At 40.7% G+C, this 23,761-nt stretch overlaps 2 protein-coding genes across 3 annotated transcripts in view; one reads left to right on the top strand and one right to left on the bottom strand.

Moving 5' to 3' along the window:
• Positions 1-360, bottom strand: part of CLTRN (collectrin, amino acid transport regulator) — a 41,030-nt gene extending 40,670 nt beyond the window's left edge. The window contains exon 1 of the mRNA XM_053305153.1: positions 20-360. The gene's annotated coding sequence lies outside the window, so the exon portion shown is untranslated. The remainder of the gene's footprint in view (positions 1-19) is intronic.
• ZRSR2 (zinc finger CCCH-type, RNA binding motif and serine/arginine rich 2) lies at positions 238-23,725 on the top strand. 2 transcript variants are annotated; one of them, XM_053305148.1, is made up of 11 exons: positions 238-386; positions 1,503-1,582; positions 2,198-2,264; positions 5,635-5,743; positions 6,304-6,390; positions 8,664-8,702; positions 10,350-10,465; positions 13,025-13,238; positions 19,125-19,180; positions 19,410-19,519; positions 20,544-23,725. In XM_053305148.1, exons 1-11 carry the CDS (start codon positions 322-324, stop codon positions 20,990-20,992), a joined length of 1,392 nt encoding a protein of 463 aa, XP_053161123.1. In that variant the 5' UTR covers positions 238-321; the 3' UTR covers positions 20,993-23,725. The 2 variants fall into 2 exon arrangements, with proteins under 2 accessions (XP_053161123.1, XP_053161122.1); XM_053305147.1 differs by having other exon boundaries at positions 2,195-2,264.
• Positions 23,726-23,761: the final 36 nt, after the last annotated feature.

The raw sequence follows: 23,761 nt of genomic DNA, 5'->3' as shown, positions 1-23,761 counted from the left end.
AAAGACTAAGGAGCCTTACATTTTCCCCCCACACAAAGTTAAAAAGTGAACGAACTCGCTGTCGTTGCAGCTGCCAGCTACCTTTGGTTTCGGGGTGGGCAAGCTGAGTGTGTGTGCTACTTCCCAGTAGCTAAAATCCTGACTTTCTCCAGCGTCAAGCCGGCAGTTTCCTCTGGAGACAATATGATGGTATTACTCTGGTGTTTACTTAGCTCTATGGAAGAAATACCAACCCGACCCCACTCTCTCGCCACTGGGGAAGTGAGTTTACGTCATGTCCGGAGACGTTCTATCACGTGACCAACGTATAATCCGTGTAAGATGGCGGCGCCCGTCTCTCTGCCCCTGTTGCCGTTGGTGACTGAGAAGGGGCTGACAAAAGTGAGGTAGGAAAGGGTCTGCTGATAGCAGAGCTCCTGTTTGCTAGGTCGGAGGTGTCGGCTTCGGTTTTGAGAAGCAGGGCCGGAAGTGGCGTTTGCTCCCTTGAACGGCTGGTAGCCACTTTGTGTGCGGTAGGAGCGCGCGTTGTCCTCCAAACGGGTGCTCCTGAGCCGGAGTTGGCGTTTGGCGGTGCCCGGCTGTATTGGGCTTCCTAAGCACGCGGAGGTATCTGCAGGGCAGGCGAGGCCAAGGGCTGCTAGAAACCTGAGCGTTCATGCTTGGGGAGACACTTTTGTACACCTGTAGATGAATCGGGTGAACCTGATAGTCATAGTATTCGTTATATTGGAAGCCGCTTTGAGATTGGTTTAATGAAAAGAGGTGTACAAATCGAACAATCAATAAATAAATCTACAGAATAAAACAGCTTTAAATACAGTACAGTTATGATTTCTGCATGGCAGGACTTACGGAGGAAATCAAGGGGAGCAAGTCGTTGTGGCGGTGTGGGGAAATGCGGGTAGGGGTCACCAATCTACCACATCAAAATCAAGGAGATATTCAGTACCAAAAGTTGTCTTTTAAAATAATATCAGGTTTGTGTGTAAGTAAAAAAGACAGAAGGAGTGATGGTGGGCAGTATCTTACCTGCTGTCAGTCAAAAAGAGTAAAACAAATGTTATGTCAGTAGAGGATTAGCTTTAGAAAGTATGGAACCTAATACTCTTGTGCAAAACTATAACCATCATACATTTATTGTTCAGATAGGGAATACACCATTTGTGGAAAACCTTTGGGTTCTGGAAATCTAGAATTGATGATATTTAGAATTGAATTGATGGCCCACATTTTGCCTATTCAGTTTAGAACTACTTTTTTGGTATGTATATATTCTGTATAGTCGTATTAGATGCAGCTATGTCTCTCTCTGTGTGAGTATATTTTTAAGGCTCATAATATTAAAATAAGTAAAAACAAGTAGGTACAACTTAGATTTCCAGAATTTTTTGGTAATCAAGTTAATCTGGAAAGAAAATTTAATGCAGAGATTTGATTACAATTTTGAGAACTTTAGTTGGCTGGTTATTACAAAAATAAAGGACAAATTCTTCCACCTTCAGCCACAAAAAGTACAAAGCGCTTCTGAAGAAAGAAAAGCGAAAGAAAAAGAGACAAGCACTAGCAAGATTGAGAGATGCAGGTAAATAACCTGTTGTAGTGTTGTTTTTAAAAGTAGGTTGCCTTTTATTGTTGTGAAGTATAAGCTATAATGATGACAGCTGTCATTAATGTTTAGATAAATATTTTAAAATCTTCCTTAAAAGTTGGTTTCTCAAAGACAGATTGCAAAGGAGAGGCTGCACTAGTGCAGTTCCACAGGAACTTTGTATTTGAATAAAATGTTAAATTTCAGGATGATAAAAACATGAATAATTTTGATATGATTACCTGTACAGTATTTCATGATAATGAAACTCTAGTACAGATAGTTAGACTTTCTGAAATGTGAGTATCTTGCTTTGAGTTACTTCTTTGAGTTACTTCAGATGCAGCTTGGAAGCTTAGGTTACATCTGCAACCAGGACTGTGTTTCACTATTTGGTGAAAAGGCTGCAGTCTCTTCAGTCTGGTCAAGATCTGGCAAATGTTATTCATGACTTCATAACCTTGAAGCTATGTGGTTCATGCATCCACTAATGATTGTCTGGAACCTTCAAACAATGTGAAATACGGAGTCCTGCATGCCTGCTAAGAGTGGGCAATCAGAGTTATATTTCTAAAAAGTAGGTAATTGTTTTCCTCTTTGGAAAAGCAGATAAAGATGAACAGGTTTCTGAAGAAGAAGAGCTGGATGAAGAAGAAAAACAACTTGAAGAAGAAAGGTAAATTATAAAGTTTCAAATATGATTTGTAGCCTGATTCTAAAGCATGTTTCTCCAGAGATAAATCCTGTTGAAATCAATGGCACTTACACTTATTCTAGTATATCCACTGAAAATTTAGTGGCATCGGGAACCTGAATTAGTTTGAAAATTGCAGTGTGTAATGGTCTGTTTTCGACTGTAGTCTATAACTCATGGACTCTGGATCAGTCTCATTATAAGTTGATAGAAATACTCTGCACTGAGTGTTTGAGTATTGCAGCCTGTGGCACCTAATTCTTCAGAATGTCCCCTTTCCCTCCATCACTTTTCAACATTAAGTGGGTGATTGCGTTAGAAAGGGCTCTGAAATTTCTCTCCCAGGGAGGTTAGGTGCTAATGGTATGTATTACAGAGACTTGGTTGGGGGAAGCTAGTGGTCCAGTTTGGTCCCAGCTTCTCCCTCCGGGATATTCTGTAGAGGAGCAGGTGAGGGAACGTGGGCGGGGAGGTGGAGTGGCTGTGGTCTATAAGGATGACATTTCCCTTACTAGGGTCCCTGTTAGTATCGGGCCATATTGAATGTGTGTACTTAAGTTTGGGGAACAAGGATAGATTGGGACTTCTGTTGGTGTACCGATCGCCCCGCTGCCCAACTGAGTCCCTTACTGAGCTCACAGACTTGGTCACGGGACTTGCGTTGGAGTTTCACAGACTTTTGGTGCTGGGGGACTTCAATGTTCATTTCGGGACCAATTTTTCCAGGGCAGCTCAGGAGTTCATAGTGGCCATGACAGCTATGAGCCTATCCCAAGTGGTCTCCAGACCAACACACATCGTAGGTCACACACTTGATTTGGCCTTTTACTCTGATGAGAGTGGTATTCCGTGAGTGGGGACTCCTGTGATTTCCCCATTGTCATGGACATACCACCATCTGGTTAAGGTTAGTCTTACAACCACTTTCCACCTCTGCAGTGGGGAGGGCCCTATTAGAATGGTCTGTCCGAAGAGGTTATTGGATCCAATAGGATTCCAAGAAGCCTTGGAGGCATTTAGTGTTGGCTTTGCTGGTGATCTTGTTGCTGCCCTGGTGGAAAACTGGAATAACATGCTCACCAGGGCAGTAGACACGATTGTTCCTAAGTGTCCCCTCCGACCCACTTCAAAACTGGCGCCTTGGTATACGGAAGAAGTACGGTGGCTGAAGCAGCAAGGTAGGCGACTGGAGCGCAAGTGGAGAAAGACTTGACTCTAATCCGACAGATGATGACATAGAGCACATTTAAAAATCTATGTTCAGGCAATACATGCAGCAAAGAAGTGGCTCTTTTCTGCCCATATTGAATCTGCGAGTTCACGTCTAGCAGAGTTGTCCAGGGTTGTGAGGGGGCTAGTATCTGCCGCCCCCCCCCCCCCCCCGAACCAGAATTTGGAAGCATCAGTCACCCGCTGTGATGCGTGTAATGAATTTTTTGTAGACAGACTCTCTCGGATCTGGGCCAACCTAGATGGGGACTCCACAATTAATTTGATGTCTGAACTGGAGGTGTCCAACAATTCCTCTTATGCGGTTCGACAAGATCAATTTCAGTTTGTCACTCCTGAGGATGTGGACAAGCTGCTTGGATCATTGAGGCCTACCACTTGTTCTCTTGACCCTTGTCCAACATGGCTTATTCTATCTAGCAGGGAGGCTTTTGTAGGCGGCCTGGTAGAAATCATAAATGCTTCTCTGAGAGAGGGCAGGATGCCTCCTTGTCTCAAGGAGGCAATTATTAGACCTCTTCTAAAGAAGCCTGCATTAGATCCCTCAGACTTGAGCAATTATAGGCCTGTCTCCAACCTCCCGTGGCTGGGCAGGGTAATTGAGAGGGTGGTGGCCTCTCAGCTCCAGATGGTCTTGGAGGAAACTGATTATCTAGACCCATTTCAGACTGGTTTTCGGGCGGGCTAGGGGGTGGAGACTGCCTTGGTCGGCCTTATGGATGATCTCCAATTGGCAATTGACAGAGGAAGTGTGACTCTATTGGTCCTTTTGGACCTCTCAGTGGCTTTCAATACTATTGACCATAGTATCCTTCTGGAAAGTCTGATGGGGTTGTGGGTAGGAGGCACTGTTTTACGGTGGTTCCGCTCCTACCTCTCGGACAGGTCAGAACTCCAGAGACAATTTTGATCTACCTGTTCTGGATGGGGTCACACTTCCCCAAAAGGAACAGGTCCGCAGTCTGGGAATACTCCCGGATCCACACCTCTCCTTGGTTTCTCAGGCTGAGGTTGTGGCCAGGGGTGCTTTCTATCAGCTTTCTATCAGATACTCCGTTTCTCGAGATCAGTGACCTCAAAACAGTGGTACATTTGTTGGTAACCTCCAGACTTGACTCTGTAATGCTCGCTATGTGGGGCTGCCTTTGTACATAGTCCAAAAACTTCAGTTGGTTCAGAATGCGGCAGCCAGGTTGGTCTCTGGGTCATCTCGGAGAGACCACATTACTCCTTTGCTGATGGAGTTACACTGGCTGGCGATAGGTTTCCAGGCAAAATACAAAGTGCTAGTTCTTTAGTTAGTTAGTTAGTAATAACTTATAAAGCCCTAAATGGCCTAGGTCCTGGATATTTAAGAGTGCGTCTTTGCTACGAACCCCACCGCCCATTGAGGTCATCTGAAGAGGTCCGTCTCCAGTTTCTGCCAACTTGTGTGGTGGTCACACAGAGATTGTCCTTCTAGGCTGCTGCCCCAAGATAGTGGAATGCGCTCCCTAATGAGTTATGATCCTCCCCATCTCTGGCTATTTTAAAAAAACACTTGAAAACCCTTTTTTAAACCTTCTTTTAAAAAGCTTTCTCAGGTTTTTAATTAAAACTACTGTTTAAGTATTTTTATGGTTTTTATATTATTGTATTGTTTTAACTTTTATATGTGTTGTTATATGTTGAACTGTTTTAACTTTTATATGTATTTTAATTGTTGTTAGCCGCCCAGGGACGTAAGTTTGGGCGGGGTATAATTTTTATTATTATTGTTGTTGTTATTATTATTAATAAGGACCATGCCAAGTTTTCCCTGTTCATTTGAGCTTTCAACTATAGTGACTAACTTTTGTTTTGCACCATTTATAGTACTGTGTACTATTTCTTGCTGATGCCTTGTTTTTAAGGTTTTTCTAGGGCTGGGCATCAGAATCTCTGATGATAACAACTGTACCACCCACCAACTGTACCAACAACTGTACCACCCACATCGGTGCCAGTGAAGGCGAGGACTCTGGTGCAGCCAACTCCATTTTTGGCACTGGAGCCAATGGATGTGCTAGGAAAATCATGAAGGGGACATCTGGGAAGTGTTATCTGATAGTGGTTACTAAGCATTATCTGATTATATTCACAGGCAAAGGCTTCATGAGGAGTGGTTGCTGAGAGAAGAAAAGGCTCAAGTAGCATTTAGAATCAAAAAGGAAAAAGAAGACGCAGCAAGAAAGCGTCAGGAAGAGGAAGAGGTATAGTACATATCTTGACAAAGTTGCCGTCAGCCTTCCTGAAGTCTTTACTTGAGGGAGGGGGAAAATCCACTCTCTTCTGTTTCCCTCTGTCTAGCTTTGAAAATCATCATTAAAGTATAGTAGGACTGTAAGCTCTTATCATTGCAATTGTAGATTAGCCTGCTGTATTCTTGGAGGGCCAGTTTTAATAAGTGAAAGAACTTTAATAAGTGGGACTGAATGTTAAAGACCTTTTTAATGCTCTTTTGATTCTGATGTGTTACTATAGCAGGGAATGAAAATGAAAATATAAAATATTTATTATTAACACTAGCAGTAACTTTTGTTTATTCAACCTTAAGTTAGATTATATTCTTCAGTATCTCAAAAGGACATATTGAGATTATGGTAAAAGGCAAGTTAACACCTCATTTAACTTGCTTATTAACTGGCAAATGATTAATCAACTACATATTCCTTCACAGGTTGACAGTCCTAATATATTTTAGAAGATATTTTCATAATTTAAAATGGACCTACTGTTAGATGAATGAACAGTCTGTTTTCTTTCTTTAAAGCAAAAAATTAAAGAAGAATGGGAAGAGCAGCAGAGAAAAGAACAGGAGGAGGAGGAACGAAAACAACAAGTGAAGAGAGACAGAGAGGTGATTCCTGCTCTAGGAGGATAAACACAGTGCATATCCTCTCACAGTAAAAATGTAATACTTCTAGAAAAGTGCAAGATTATGGTTTGGGCAGCTGGTTGTTAAACAGGAGGTGGAAATAATTTTGTTTTTGTGATTTTGCACAACATTCTGCATTGATTCCTCATACTATGGTTAAGTATAGTTTCACTCATTCAGCATATAGAGCAGCATATAGCTGCTTTCATTGTTTTGCTAATTATATACCAATTAAAATATGGTTTATTATAATAAATATATTAATTTATTTGTGTGTACTAGGCAATACTGATTTAAAACCTGCCTTATCCATAAATACTTTGGCATTTTAAGCAAATATTTGCTACCTTTATCAAACAGATAGGAAATGGAATTAAGGACCAGAATCTTTCTGAAATGTCCCATAGGTCTCCTTAAACAATTAATGCCTTTCAGCTGTCTTTATTGCAGCTGGAAATTATAGTTGTGATGCACTTGATCTTCAGAGAGAGGGACACAGCTATCAGTCCTTTGGTTAGTACCTGTGGCGAAATTGTCCTTTTCTTTACTCCTGTAGCTATCAGGCAAGTGGGAAAGCTCCTTGCAAATTTTAGTTCAGTGGCTAGAGCCAGGCAATATGCGCAGAACTCTTGCTGGGAGGTTGTGGGAACAAACTATGGATTCTTATATTAAATGTGACTTTGATAGTGTGACCAGCCTAAGAAACTGTAGCAAGTATAGCACAATTGCCTTTTCAAGTTCTTAAGATGGAATTTATACTGCTGCCATTCCTTAACCACTTCTTCCACTCAAAGATGTTACAGCTCATCTTTACGTGACTCGTTCATCAAGACGTATCTTTTTCTGTAGCTTGTTGGGTGTGGGGAAGAATATGCTAGAAAGCTTTTTATTTATCTTTTGGTGGGTTTTTTTGTAGGCTAATTGTTTTTTAATGCTATGTTTGGCCTGTAGAAAACAAGTGGTGATCTCAGATACCCCCTACTATGTTTTTTGCAGCTGGAGGCTCCTCCACCCCCCCAACCAATGAATGTTTGAGATTGCCCATGCTAAATGAAAAGGAAAAAGATAGTGTTCTGATAGTCCAGCAGCTAGGACAATATGTATATGTAGCATCAATGACAGCACTGAGTCAGTACTCCTTCCAGGAGCCTTTGAAACTGGAAGATAAAGATGCAGAATTTAAAGTGGTGGGCAATTGTCTATTCCTTGCTATTTAACTGAAAATTGCCAGTTTCTACTGCTCTTAAGAAAAGCTAGGAACAATGACATACGTTTTGGGTGATATAAAAATATGTTTAATAATGATGCACAATGATAACAGCACAAGTCTGTTATTCTAGGTTTGGCTTTGGCAAAGACAGCCTGGAAAAGAGCAGATAGAAATTAAAGACTTTTAAGGAGAAAAAAGATTTAGAAAGACACTAGACATAAACAAAGGGAAAGGGAATAGCACAAGCGCAAAATATACTTAATGGAAGCATGGGGAACTAAGAGAGTGGAGATATGGCTAATTGGAGTGTGAATGTCCTAAACTGTATCTCAAAAGTTGTTTTCAGGTAATCTAGTGGAAAACCTGTGGCTGTTGAAAAATCCTTAACTCTGTTTTGCACACGAACTGGTCTCCATATGGCAGCAAGCTAGAGTATATATACCAGGGCTATGAACACAGGCATAATAGAGATTGCATTATGCTTAGCCACCACTGCATCAGTGCAGATGGAGCTGGCATGTTTCGTCTTTTGGACATCACTGAGCAAGCTTATCCAGCTTTTAAACTGATGTTTCAGGCACATTCCTTCACAGCTGAGTCTGTGACAGCAAATCCGGCAGGAGGAAATCCCATATGATAAGTATTGGAAGGTGAACTTTTGTCAGCCAGTTCAAATAGAGAGCAGGCCTTTAAGAATCTAGGAAAATTGATCTTCTATAGTTTTATGTCAGTGCCAGAGAATACATGTTCTGTATAAATTACTTGAAGAATTAGACGTTTAATTCTTAAGCTCTCTCTCATTCTCTTTCAGTAGGTAGGAATGAAAAGTTGAGTAGGAGCAGCAAATGGGAGAACTTTATTAGATAAAGCTTTAAGTGCTTGTATACTCCTTTTTTCTGTTGTATTTAACAAAGCTTAACACAATACCTAACACACTTAAAGGACATTATTCTTAAAACTGCACATTTAGGTTCTTAACAAAAGAAACCAGATGATGTGTCTGCATTCAGAGTTTTCACTAGTCCTATGTTTGCACCATTTATAGGAGGCTGTGCAGAAGATGTTGGACCAGGCTGAAAGTCAGGTATGTTCAGAGCCATTTTAAAATGTCATGATGACACAAAAGGAATTCTGAGCTGCTTCTCAGCATGTGCCAGCCTTTCTCATGGCTATATACCCATCATCTGGTGGTGGTATTATTATTATTATTATTATTATTATTATTATTAATAATAATAAATGCAACATACAAGAGAACCTCATTACTCATGAGGGTTCTTTTACTACCATGAGTAGCAGAACCGTGAGTAATGAGGCATTATACCTTTGGGGAAAGTGGAATTAGGTTCCAGGCTGGAGGGAAAATGGCGAGGGAGAGTCCATCTTTTAAAAGAGCCACAAAATGGCTCCTCTTGTCTTCTGGGCTCCTGCAGACAAAAAGATGGGCAGAAGTGACCTCTGTGGTCACTTCAGGCCCTCTAGGATCCGCAGATTCATGGGTTTTAACCTTTTCGTATTCGTGGATACTGGAAATGGATGTCTATTAGATCCTTTGGATACGTGGAGCCACAAATAATGGGGTCCTACTGTACCACTTGACAAATTACCAGGATTAATTTAATTGCCAAAATAATACTGCACTCGGCATTCTAAAACAAAATAATGTTCTGCAATATCATTGTATGAAAATCTTAATAGTTTAATTTCAGCTCTGAAGACCTCTGTTCTTAAACTACTTACAGTTGGACATTGTTATCTGCAGATTCACATATTCACATTCGGGGAAAAGACACCCGAACTCAGCATATGCAAGGGAAAACAAAACATGTTGACCTTGTGTCTCCGTGGGTCAGAGGTGGCCGGAAATGACTGCGGAGGTTGTTTCTGGCTGCCACCATTTTCTTCAACGGAGTCACACAGTGGCTCCCGTCTTTGTGTAAAGAAGGGGGGAAACCTGCCGGTTGGGGCACATCACAACTTGGGAGGAACAGCAGAGCACAATAAGAAGCCCCTCCCCCCCCATTCAGCCTATTTTCGGCTGGCCAAAAACCTAACCCCCGCGATCCCAAGGCCCAATTACTTGATATTCGTGGTTTCCGTATCCACGGCTGCAGCCCGGAACAGAATCCCCACAAATATCGAGGTTCTCCTATATTTTGGAAATGCACCATTTAACTGAATGGGACTTCTCTAAAATAACTGATCTTTAGATATTATTAATTTGTATTAACTCAAGCAAACATATTTAATTAGAACAGCTGTCCATTCATTAGTACAACTTTTTAAAATGAGGTTAGCAATAGTCAACTAGTCGACATAGGAAAACAGTTTTTCCAGGAGGTTTTTATAGTCACAATTAATAATAATGATTAACAGATAATAGCTACTGTGTATTATAAATTATTATTATTATTATTATTATTACATTTATATCCCGCTCTTCCTCCAAGGAGCCCAGAGCGGTGTACTACATACTTGAGTTTCTCCTCACAACAACCCTGTGAAGTAGGTTGAGAGAGAAGTGACTGGCCCAGAGTCACCCAGCAAGTATCATGGCTGAATGGGGATTTGAACTCGGGTCTCCCCGGTCCTAGTCCAGCACTCTAACCACTACACCACGCTGGCTATTATTTAAATTTATTTAAATTATTATTTATATTATTTAAAATTATTGTTTTAAATAATACTGTACTGGCTAACTGTTAACTTTTCAAATGTGTTTATTAAACAGCTAGAAAATGGAACTACCTGGCACAATCCAGAGCCCCCCGAGAACATAGGAACAGAGAAGGATCGTGCAAATTGTCCATTCTATATTAAAACTGGAGCGTGCAGATTTGGGGACAGGTAATTGTTAAGCTCTAACTGGGTGAAATGGCTTGCATTTGACTTTTGAGGGAGAGTTAAATTACTAGTTGTTTCACTGATGCTTCTTAAATGAACACATGCAATTAATTGGCTTGATATGACTTAACCTTTCAGGCTCTTTAGACAATGTTCATAATGAAATCTGATAACAGATCATAATATAGCATGGGATGGTTCTGTTTCAATATTGTACATTTATGTATGAGTTGAGGATTGCTTTCAAGGAATATTTTCTTTTCCAGTGGTTCTCTATATACAGTTTATTTCTAACTGTATTTGTTATATCTGTTTGTTGTATTCACTGGCTGTGCTGATTAACTGTGCTGACGTGCCAGGATTTTCTGTCGCACAAGGGATGGTTTTTGGTGGTTCCTCCACTTCCTTCTGCAGTCACCTGTGCCTCCCAAAACTGTGTCCCTGAGGGTTGTGAGTCCTGTGCCCCACAAATGGCTGGTATCACTGAAAATAATCCTATGCTGACATGCTAGGGGTAGATTTGGGTGTTGGCCACTATTTATATAGAGGGAAAGAAATACTACTTTATTTCTACTACAATAATATCATGAGGAAACATCTTTCAGTGCTAGGCACCTGCTGCTGACAAGACTTTATTCTTAAACTATTCTTTTTAACTCCAGTCAGTATTGTGCTGTTGCTTGTATTTAAGTACAGTCTCTTATTCTCTTCACTACATATTAAGTGAGCGAGAAGGAATTGGCAGAATCAGAATAGATGTTGGCTGGCAGAGAATTGCACTCCTCCAGACAAACATAAGTTAATTGTATTGTATTTGTTTATTTCGGCCCAAGGCCAGCATAAGAAGTTAATTGTGACTACTAAAGAAAGAAAGAAAATCCTTGATGCTTGTAAATATTTTTAGCTTCATTTCAGATTCTGTACTGTATTACTTCTGAGACCAATAAATCAACATCAGGTTGAAGGGACCAAAATGGTTCCTAAAGTGACATGATCTACCTATGTAATCCAGACGAAAGTCTGCCTCACATAGAAATGGTGGCTGATGTTCAGATTAATGTTGCATGCACACAATAGAAAAGGGGCAGTTTTTGCCAGTCTCCCCTTCCTTGTGTAGTCTCCTCTATTGCATGACCCTCAGGGACATATTTTCAGGAGGTACAGTGGTTTACAGGGGGAAGGGGAGATTGGCAAAAGTCACCTGTCTGTTGTAGCACATGTGCAGCGCTACTCTGGACATCAGTCAGTGACTTTAGCAACAAGTCGAAACAACCACTACAGTGCAAGTGCCTGCCACCTTAGCCCAACAGCTAACAAAACCTGGGAAGAATTTTCTTTGAATCAAAACATGACCCCTTGGATTTTGGGCCATTCAATGTTTTTGTTTCATGGATCACAACTGACACACCAGAACAGAAAATATAAGTTGGCTTCAGTGAATTCCTCTGTGTCTTTAATTTTTCCATATTTGTCTTGAATCATTTGCTCTCTTAACATTTCCAGTGAGACTACTCAAATTAAGAACCTGAGCTTGGATTTTAACACACCCCTTCAGAGCTATTCATATATAATGTTGTATGGGCATACAGGTGTCTGAATTTTTGTGTGAATGTAAACATTTTTGTGAGAATTTGTGTACCTACAATGAACTGGGCCCCTCAAATGTAGGTGCAGATTGTGCAAACTACTGTATGTGCTTTGAATATGATGTACGGATAACTACATGCTTCCAGATCAACAATCTGTGTATACTGTAGTGTACACTGATTTTACATGCATTCAGTGAATGTGTGAATAGTCTTTTTGGGGGTGTTTGTAGGGTATGTAATAAACATATTAGTTTAAAAACATATTGCTAGGTGAGACAAGTTTCAAAAAGAAAATCAGTTTGAAAGGGAATAGACTTAAAACTGAACATACCTGTGAAGTCCTGCTCTCTTTAAAGCTGTACTCAGGTTAATAGAAGGGTTTATATCATTCTTTCTTAATTGGCCATTCTCCCCTTTGGGATAATGTTGTCTAGAAGGATCATAACTTATTCTCTGTGTGTGCATGTGTGAGAGAGACAGATGTGTTCAAAGTTTGGTTTGGTTTGTTGTTTTTAAACAAGTTGGCATTCACGTTTCAATACAAGCTATAGCTGAACTTTTCCAAAAATAGTTAACTGGCCCTTTGGTGAGTAGGATGAGATTTTCTCTTTGGAGCTTGAATTTACTTTACAGTTTAGAGAAGATAAGAAACTGCAGGAGTGTCTTCTGAATAATGGGAAAGACTCCTACTGTTTCTACCTCCTCCACACCCAGGCAAAAGTGAAATATGATTTTGTGTCTGTCTCTTAAGCACTCTGCACATACCAAGCCTTGGGGAGGGGGGCTGACAACAACCACAAATAACTAACTAAATAGGCCATGTCAGGTCAACAACATCTGTGGACTTCTGTCCATACATACATACTAACTTGGTCTGCTTTCAGAATGTTAAATAATCATTTAGGTAAAATAGCATATGTTTGTAACTTTAGCAGGTGACTCTGTACTTGTTTCTGTTCTTTTTAATATTAAGATGTTCTCGGAAGCATAACTATCCAAGCTCTAGTCAAACACTCCTCATCAGGGGTATGTTTGTTACTTTTGGGATGGAGCAGTGTAAAAGAGATGACTATGACACAGATGCAAGCCTGGAGTACAGTGAAGAAGAAATCTACCAGCAGTTCCTAGACTTCTATGAAGATGTACTTCCCGAATTCAAGAATGTAGGAAAGGTGGTTCAGTTCAAGGTAAGAATATATAAAACATACATGAGCGTTACACCATCCAAATTGTGGTGTTCAGCATCCTTTAGCAGGGACTGAAGTGATTTCAACTCAGGAGCTGCCTTCATTCTATAAGTCCAAGCCCCTGCAATGGCATCAGGGCAGAAAGGGGGAGCGGGGAAGTAAGCTCGCACATGAACTTATTCTACATGAGTTCCAAAGCTGTTGCAGGGCCCAACACAGGAACCCACCCCCATGCCCACCTCCCTGAGATATCCTCACTTGTTGGGTGAGGTTCCTGCTGCCAGGGGGTGGGGCTCTAATGAGTATGAACAACTTGGGACCTGGTGACTGCCTTCTCAGGCATGCATCTGCCTATGTGTCAATATAATCATTGGGAGCCCTTCTTTGGGTGTCCCTCCTGTCTGAGGTTAGGCAGCAGGCAACTGAGAGGACTTTTTTTGGCTGTAGTACCCCACTTGTGGGATGCTTTATCTGGAAGGCCCACCTGCCCCCAGTGTTAATGTCATTCCATCATTGGACAAAGACCTCTTTATTTTTCCAGGCTTTAAAAAAAAAGGCTGAATTTTGGTTTTAAATCTGTTTTATTCAATAAGTATTGCTGTTTTATTGTGGATTATTTTTATTGGGCAGCATACAGACTAGGACTTCTGTGGATGGAAGATGTTTTGCTCAAGCAAGGGATGGAGGTGATGTCCCTTGCCTCCTTTCCTTTTGTAGCTCCTAAAAATATATCCATAACTACTTTCTTCCCTTCCACCTTTCTTCCTCCCCAACACACCCTGGTAGCTTAAGAACAGACCTGCCGGATCAGGCCCAAGGCCTATCTAGTCCAGCATCTTTTCCCCCAAGTGGCCCACCAGATGCCTCTGAGAAGCCCACAGTGAAGAGGTGAGGGCATGCCCTCTCTCCTGCTGTTGCTCCCCTGCAACTGGTATTTAGGGGCATGTCTTGGAGGCTAGAAGTGGCCTATAGCCACCAGACTAGTAGTCATTGTTAGACCTGTCCTCTATGAATTTATCCAAGTCCCTTTTAAAGCCTTCCAAGCTAGAGGCCATCACCACAGCCCATTGCAAATAATTCCATGGATTATGTCCTGCAAGAAAAAATACTTGCTTTTTTTTGGCCCTAAATTTTCCTGGCCTTTAGTTTCATGGGATGACCCCTGGTTCTGGTGTTGTGAGAGAGGGAGAAAAATTTCTGTCAGTCCACTTTCTCTATTCTACGCATAATTTTATAACCTCTGTCATGTGTCCCTGTAGTCGCCTCTCTTCAAAACCACAAAATCCAAGATGCTGTAGTCTTGTCTCATAAGGAAGGTGCTCTAGGCTCCTGATCATCTTGCTTGTGCTCTTCTGCACCTTTTCCACTTATACAATGTGGTCCTTAAGATATGGTGAGCAGAACTGCACGCAGTACTCCAAATGTGGCTGCACCATAGATTTCTATAAGGGCATTACAATATTCTATTATAGTATTTTTATTTTCAGTCCCCTTCCTAATGATTCCTAGCATGGAATTGGCCTTTTTCACATCTCCACACAAAGAGTCGACACTTTCAACGAGCTGCTTACCATGACCACAAGATATGTCTCCTGGTGAGTCACTGACAGCTCAGACCCCATCAGTATACATTTGAAGTTGGGGTTTTTTGCCCCAATATGCATCACTCTATACTTGCTTACACTGAACCTCTTATGCCATTTTGTTGCTCACTCCCTCAGTTTGAAGAGATCCTTTTGGAGCTCCTCACAATCTGTTTTGTATTTCATTGGCCTAAATAGTTTAGTGTCATCTGGAAATTTGGCCACTTCGCTGCATAAATAAGTTTTTGTTATTCCACTTGACACTTGTAGCTATATGCTCCCCAAACTCTTTTTGCATCCCTTATTGTCTCCTTGCATTTCTTTTGCCAGAGTTTATGTTTGTTTCTGTTCTTTTCATTTGGACAGGAGTTCCATTTTCTGAAGGAAGTATTCTTCCCTTTTATAGCTTCCCTGACTCTACTTGTTAGCCATTTTGGCATCGTCCTGAACTTTGTGGTACCTTTCCTCCTTCTTGGTATACATTCCAACTGAGCTTCTAGTATTGTGGTTTTAAATAAATTCCATGCTTTCTGGAGTGATTTTGACTTTCCCTTTCAGCTTTTCCAGACTTTCCCTTTCAGCTTCTGTTTTAACAGTCGCCTCATTTTTGAGAAGTTTCCTCTTCTGAAGTCCAACACAGATAGATGTGTTGGACTTCCTTGGCAATGCTCCACTTGCATATAAGTTGAATTGGATCACACTATGGTCAGTGTTCCCCAATGGTTCTACAACTCTGACATCTTGTACTAGACACCACTCAGGATTAAGTCCAATATCACCTTCTCTTTGGTTAGCTTGCTACCACCTGTTCCAAGGCACAGTCATTTAGCATGTCTAGAAATTTGGCCTCTCTGTTAATACCCACATGTGAATTTTCCCAGTCTATGTGTGGGTAATTGAAATCATCCATTATTACAGCTCTGTCTCTCTTTGATGCCTCCCTGATTTGCTTTTCCATCTCCAGGTCGCTCTCAGCATTCTGAGGAGGCCTCCGGTCCTCATAGGTTTTCTAGCTTGTTGGATTCTCTCCCTTCTTTGATACACAGTGTTGTTCCACCACCACCCCCACCACCCCCAATCTGCCCCTGCCTGTCCTTTCTGTAGAGTTTGTATCCAGGAATAACAGTGTCCCACTGGTTCTCACTGTTCCACCAGGTTTCCATTATGCCCACTATATCTATGTTTTCATTAGCAACCAAATACTCTAGCTTGCCCATCTTTGCTCAGAGGATTCTGGCATTTGTATATGAACACATGCATGCCGAGTCTCTTACCTGGCATTGGTATGTGCTATTTCTTTTGCTGTCATTTGTCTGGATATCATATGTTTCCATCTGCTCTACTCTTGGTTCTCCTCTATCCCTTACTGGTTTATCTGAAATGTTTGCAACCTCGAACCCAAGAGGATTTTGCTTGCAAAACCAGATACCACCCCTGTCGGCAATCCCCCAGGCGTCATTTTAAAACCCGCTTTGCAACCTTTTTGATTTTTAGTGCCAGCAGTCTGCTTCCATCTTGGTTCAAGTGAAATCTTCATTCAGATTGCTTACAAATCTCAAATTGTATTGCTTATTTTAAAATAAATATTGGTTTATGCTGTGTTTATTCTTGGATATGATTTTCCTAATGCTTTCAAAGGGCAACATTTTTCCCTTTTTATCGCTAAAGAATAAGCTGGAATTTCTGCGTTGTGTTCTAGGGCTGTGGTATGTTGGATCCAGAATTCTGGAAATGGCCCAGTATGGGGCCATTCCAGAACATACTGGAGATAATTTGGATCTGAAATAGGGAAGCCTATTTTGATCCTGATTTCTCAGATACTGTTCAGGGATTTCTGGAGCGTTCCAGAGCTCCAGATTGTGGCAGCAGTCCACATCAGCCCCATGACAGCAGGGGGCGGGGCATATTCTGCCATCTGCCTACCCGCCCATTCAATTTCTTAACTTTTTAGAGATTTTAGCCTGTTATTTTACTTACAGCTTTAAAAATAAAGCAATAGATTCTCTGATGTGAGATCACTTTTCTTCTGCAATTTTATGCAAGTACAATTTCTGAGTTAAATTTTTTAAAGTGACTTAAAAAAAAACAGGTGGTAGGATTCTTTTGTAATTAAATACAGTCTGGGCATCCTTACCTATTTGTGTGCCAACGTTCAGAGCTCTCTTTTTAGCTGTTCTCTTTCCCCCTGTGATTTTTTTAACCAAAGATTTCTATTCCGAAACAAAAATATGGATTCTGAATCTGACAGCAATTCTGAAGAGTCCAAAGGGTCCTATATCACCTTATGAAGCAAAGCTACAGCATCTGGGGCTCTTTAGTTTGGAAAAGAGGTGTCTACAAGGAGACATGATAGAGGTTATACAGTTATGAATGGAGTAAAGAAAGTGGACAGATAAATTTTTTTCTGCCTCTCTCACAACACTGGAATCAGGGGCCATCCCATGAAACTGAAGGTTGGGAAATTTAGGACCGACAAAAGGAAATACTTTTTCACACAGCGCATAATTGATTATGGAATTCTCTGCCATTGGATGTGGTGATGGCCACTAGCTTGGATGGCTTTAAAAGGGGCTTAGACAAATTCATGGAGAATAAATCTGTCAGTGGTTACTAGTCTGGTAGCTATAGGCCACCTCCAGCCTCAGAGGCATGATGCCTCTAAATACCAGTTGCAGGGGAGCAACAGCAAGAGAGAGGGCATGCCCTCATCTTTTGCTTGTGGGCTTCTCAGAGGCATCTGGTGGGCCACTGTGTGAAGCAGGATGCTGGACCAAATAGGCCTTGGGCGTGATCCAGCAGGGCTGTTCTTACATTCTGTGGTTCTGGATTGGATCTGATCCAGAACTTGCAATCATGCAAAGCCCTATTGTGTTCAGCTCTTGGACTGAAGTGTTAGAATATAAGAACAGCCCTGCTGGATCAGGCCCAAGGCCTATCTAGTCCAGCATCCTGTTTCACACAGTGGCCCACCAGATGCCACTGGAAACCACAGGCAGGAGTTAATGGCATGCCCTCTCTCTTGCTGTTACTCCCCTGCAACTGTTTCCCATTGCAAGATCCATTGCTGATTTTTCTAATGCTCATGTTGCTTCTTCAAATACACATTGTGTATTTCAGGCAATATACTTGGTTTTTTTAGTATTTATTGTCTATGTTAACAATAGACAATAAATGTCTACTGTCCTGCTAACTTGGCAAAGAGACACCTTTTAACGTGGTGATTCTCTTTATTTAGCAGGGGGAGAGTAACTGGCCCAATCCACACCCAGCACAGTACCTCCAGTGACTGTTGCTGGTGTCTCTCTTATTTTTCTTTTTAGATTGTGAGCTCTTTGGGGACAGGGATCCATTTTGTTTCTTGTTTATTTGTTTATTATTTCTCTGTGTAAACTGCCCTGAGCCATTTTTGGAAGGGCAGTATAGAAATTGAATGAATGAATGAATGTTTACACTGCCTTTTTGCCTAAGATACCTTTTTTTAAAGGTAACAACATAATAGTTCAAAATAACAGTACTGTACAAATACAGTAAATCCACTTCTTGAACTAAATTAGTTCAGCAGCATTTGAAGAGACTCTTTCAACAGCTACTTAAGCTTGACAAAATATTTATGCAATGCCTTTCGAAAATCACAAAAGGAAACACTAGAGATATCCAGTGGAAGGATGGCACAACTGAAAAGACCCTGCTTTTAGTAATCATCACGCAAATTGTTGCCAAAGACTGTAAAGAAATCTCATATGAGAGAAAGCATTAGTTTAATACCACTTTCTAATATTAAAGGATTGTAGCATTTCTTTCATGTTATGTGAGAGCCATTAAGAAAAGTTCAGATAACATTTGTTTTACAGCCATTGTTAAATGTTCATAGAACTCTTGTCTTCTGGATTCCAGTCACTGGATGTGTTTTGTTGGAAAGTAGAAGAATGTGGTGAATTAGTGTTAGCCACGGTGTGCCAGTTGGTTATGTCAGTTGATTTAACTGAATTCAAAAGAATGTGTCTAACAACTTTTGATGGTGGATTAGACAAGCATTAGAATTTCTCAGTTCTGCCTTGAGATCTGGAAAAGATGATCCACATTCCAATCTAAAGGTAGTGCATAAATGCAGCCAATTCATGACATCCTGTGGTAGAACAGTGGAGACAGCATAGGACCTGCCAAAGTGATGTGTATTGCAAATCATGTAACTAAAGCAGTTGATTTTTTTAAAAATCCTATTACCAAAGCCAAACCTCTTATCCTAATCACTGAAATGTATGCTCCAGATCCTGCCTGAATTAATATATCACCTTTTACATAGGTCAGCTGCAACTTTGAACCTCACCTTCGTGGAAATGTATATGTTCAGTACCAATCGTAAGTATTTAAAGCCAAACTATACAACAGATCATTTGGTAAACTTAATGATCAATCATAAGTAATGTTTCTGTGTGATAAGGTTAATTGTTCCAGTGGTTTTTATGTATCAGTGAACCAGTCCTTCTCAGTAAAGGTAGTTAATCCTTTGTTTCAGCAGTATTTCTTCTTTTGAATGTCATTGTTTCTATGAGATTCTAATAAAACATTCTCACATTTATTTTTAAAGAGAACAAGAATGTCAGGAGGCTCTTGCTTTATTCAACGGAAGGTGGTATGCAGGACGGCAGCTTCAGTGTGAATTCTGCCCAGTAACAAGGTGGAAAACAGCTATTTGTGGTATGTTGGTGAAACTCTAAACAAAGGCCTTGTGTCTTTTAGCCTAAATATGTCGTTTGCACTTAATGCCTTGCATACGCTCAGTAGGATTTTAAAGGGAATTAAGGACGTTTTCAAATAATGACTGACACTATTTGGCAACTCATTTGTATAAGTATGTGTCAGAATCATGTTCCTTCTGCATGTCCCAGTTTCTCATCCAGCAGATGTCATATCCATAATCTTCCACTAGGAAGTGTCACTCTTGCTCTTAAGTTTGAAGTGAAACTTGACACAGACATTGGCAATGTTATTTGTAGCTCTTTTGGCTTAGAAGATAGTAAAAAGGCATCTTGCATGCACACACCTGCCTGTTCCAGGAGACCCAGGAGCAAGGATTTCTTATGCACAAAAATACAACTATAAAGCAGAAAAGGGTGTATTTGCAACCCAGAGAACACAAAGTCACAATGAAAGATGGTGCTGGGCATGCAGTAGTGGCTAGTTGCAAATCAACTGCTTTAATCAAGAATTTCTAGCTTTGAAGATGGTTCAGTCATTTTTCTAGTAGGATGCCATAGTACATAGTAGATTAGGGGACTATGAAGAGCATTATAGCAGGTCAAGAAGAAGTAACATTATAGCAGGTCAAGAAGCACAAGTAGGGTGCCATAGTACATATGGGGATAAGGTCACTATATATCTTGGGATAAGATCACTAGGCCTTATATTGAACACCCGTACAGTTAGCTGTGGACATATTTATTTCACCACACAGATAATAAAATATTCTACAGTGTAAACCAGACCAAATTGAACTTGTTTTTCCACTGGATATTCTGGAAAACTATAAAGAGTAGGCTAAGCACTGCAAGCTTAACTGTTGCTTTTCATGGATGAGATCTGGAGAGAGCTGTATAAAATTAGGGATGATTAACCTTTTCACTCATATGTTTCTATGAGGAGGAATATCATGCAGACAACAATAAGCCCCAAAACTATAGTTTTGCCTTCAAAGACTGGTGGTTTTTACATTTGTTTTCAGGTTTGTTTGAAAGACAAAAGTGTCCAAGAGGGAAGCACTGCAACTTTCTTCATGTGTTCAGAAATCCAAACAATGAGTTCTGGGAAGCCAACAGAGATATTCATATTTCCCCTGAATGGACTAAACAGGCAAGTAAAAACTCTGAAAGGAGAAGTAGATTAGGGTACTATGAAGAGCATTACAGCAGGTCAAGAAGAAGAAGTAACTCCAGTCCTGATCATGCTTACAACAAAAGGAATGGAGAGTCTGAGAGGAAAAAGAGTCATCACAAGCATAAGAAAAGGCACTTTCCTGAGAGGTCAGGAAGCCGTGGAAGGCGACGGTCACACAGCAAGAAAAAGAGAGGGCGGAGTCGCAACAGGAGCTCAACATGTAGCCATAGCAGGAGTTCTTCTCGATCCAGGAGTCGGGGCAGAAACCGGTCCAGAAGCAGAGGAAGAAATAGTTGAACTGCTGGTGAATGACTCTTCAAGATGCTTGTGCATAATAAAAACTAGTGCTACCAGAGCTATTGCATACTAGAGGACCCTATGGTGCACCCTATGGTGCACCACTCCAAAAATGGAGTTGAGGCCAATGTGTATCTTAATTCTTTGTAATTTATACAAATATGAATACATCTCCCACATCTGCAGAACCCATCTGCCTATTTCTACTGCTATGGAAGTCTGGTGTCCTTTATAAATCCTTGCATCATTCTAATGTACAGTGTTCTGTTACCAGTTAAATATCATTGATCTCAAGTTCCAGTAACCTCCCATTTAGAGATTTGTGAATAAATCTTAACATGTGCATTTCGTCTTTGATACTGAGTTATGTTTTGGTCAGGTAAGCTGTGCCATATAGCAAATTATGCATGTAAAAGCTGCGTGACTTGTAAGGGTTGAGTGGTTTTATTATTAAAGTACAGAGCTGCCTTCTTAATAAACACTTAATTGGAAAGACAGTGCATCATTTTAACTACGATGAAATTGCATTGTTTGAATAATAGAACCAAACTAAAAAATAGAAAAAGTGAGTTCCCTACTTTGTGGCGTGCGAAGGCTACTTGAGGTGCCCACTTGACTCAAGTGCTGGCCTTAGCTCATGCCTTCTTTAGCTGGGAGAAGATCCTGCAGTCTGCTTAAGGATCTTGTCCTGCACAGCTCATCTTTGATAAGTGGTCTAAAAAAAATGGCTTGGTGTACAGATACCTTTTCTCAGGAATATTGAACTGTTGTAAAAAGAAACCCATTTTTAATGTAACATTAGGCTTGTGTTATGTGTTAAGACAGGCTTCCCCAAACTGCGGCCCTCCAGATGTTGCTGAACTACAACTCCCAGCATCCCGAGCCACAATTTATTGTGGCTGGGTATGCTGGGGGTTGTAGTTCGGCAACATCTGGAGGGCCGTAGTTTGGGGACACCTGTGTTAAGAGGAAGCATCCTTGGTGGAATGTATGCACTTTGCTCTTAAGTTACATAGTGGCACTGATCATGTATTTGTACATAGGACAAACTTGTTTTATGATTTCTGTAACGAGGATGTGCCCTACTTTTAGTGAGCCATTAGACATACGTACTAGAAATGTTGTGTGATGGGATAGGTGAGAATTGGGTTATGTCCAAAAACAAGATTACAAAAAGCATTTCTTAAAGTGACATAGCAAATGTTATAGCTACTTAAGTCTCTTAGATATTTGGAATAGACAACTGTGGTGGTACTGTTTGTTCTATGTGATTGATTTGTTATGCTGGACTCCTAATTGCAATCCTCTGTTGGAAAGTAATAGTTCTTTGGGCAATTTTGCTCATTTTTGGATTACCTACTCCAGCCATATGTAGCTGTTGCTAATTACTTTCATTCCTGCAGAAATAGAAAACAAGATGTAGCTGGACCTTACCCTTTTTAACTTGGTCTTCACATCCAGTGTCAGTCACTCAGGCTGCAGTGTTGAAGAAAAGCATTATTTCTCAGGTGCTTCAGTGGGGAAAGTATGATTACCATAACCAATCAAAAGTGCTTTTAATTGCTTTTCATGCCATGATTTAGCAAAGGTAGAAAATCCCATGCTTTCTCAACTCTGGCATCCTGTACTCCCTTCAGGGCTATATATCTGGTACAATTCCCAAGGGCACATTTTACATCTTTGGTCTGTCTGCTCTTAAGTTCCAACACAAATATGTGTGAATACATACTTGCTGAATGACATTTCAGAAGTCAGAACTGCTGAGCATTTGTAGCAGTTAGGCACAGCACTTGAGTGCCCACATAACCCTTTGCTCCTATCAATGCCTAAAGCATACATGCCATAAATAACCTTTTTTTTTTTTTTTGGTATAGAATATGGATTGTCTTGGCATATAATTTTAAATGCAGAATACACAGCTTTACCTCTAAAGAAGTAGTTTTATTTTCTAAGCCAAACTTAAGTCTAAGGTTTGATTTAGATTCCCACTGTCCAGATAGTGTCAAGTTGCCTGCATACTTCACAAGGAACACCAGAGTCCTCCACAGAGATGTTATGGCTTTCAATATGAGGACTGAAAGGAAAGAGGTTACTAGCAATGTGCTATTGTGCACCAGATCAAAACACAGCGGGACCTGGAGTTGGAGAAGTAAATCATGTCCGCATCAAAGAGAGACAGAATGGTAACCCCTGCTAACTGGGCAAAGAGGCACCTTTTAACGTGGTGATTCTCTTTCTTTAGCAGAGGGAGAGTAACTGGCCCTATCCATCCCCAGCACAGTACCTCCAGTGACTGTTGCTGGTGATTTATGTTTCTTTTTAGATTGTGAGCCCTTCGGGGATAGGGAACCATCTCATTTATTTATTTATTATTTCTCTATGTAAACTGCCCTGAGCCATTTTTGGAAGGGTGGTGTAGAAATTGAATTTATTATTATTATTATTATTATTATTATTATTATTATGTATTAATGGGTGGCTTCAATTACCCTAGCATAGACTGGGCAAATTCATGTGTGTGTGTTGACAGTGGCCAGATTTGTAGACATGTTAAATGACTGTGCTTTAGAATGGTTGGGGAACCAACCAAAGGGAAAGTGACCTTGGACTTCAGCCTGAGTGGTGCCCAGGACCTGGTGCGAGATGTCAAGAGTTGTAGAATCATTGTGGAACAGTGACCACAGTGAGATCTAATTCAGCTTATAGGTGAATAAACACTGCCAAGGAAATTTATATGTGAGTGGAGCACTGCCAATTCTAATGGTTTAA

This window comes from Hemicordylus capensis, chromosome 3, assembly GCF_027244095.1.
Source record: "Hemicordylus capensis ecotype Gifberg chromosome 3, rHemCap1.1.pri, whole genome shotgun sequence".
NCBI lineage: Eukaryota > Metazoa > Chordata > Lepidosauria > Squamata > Cordylidae > Hemicordylus > Hemicordylus capensis.
This window is presented reverse-complemented; position numbering and strand designations above follow the sequence as displayed.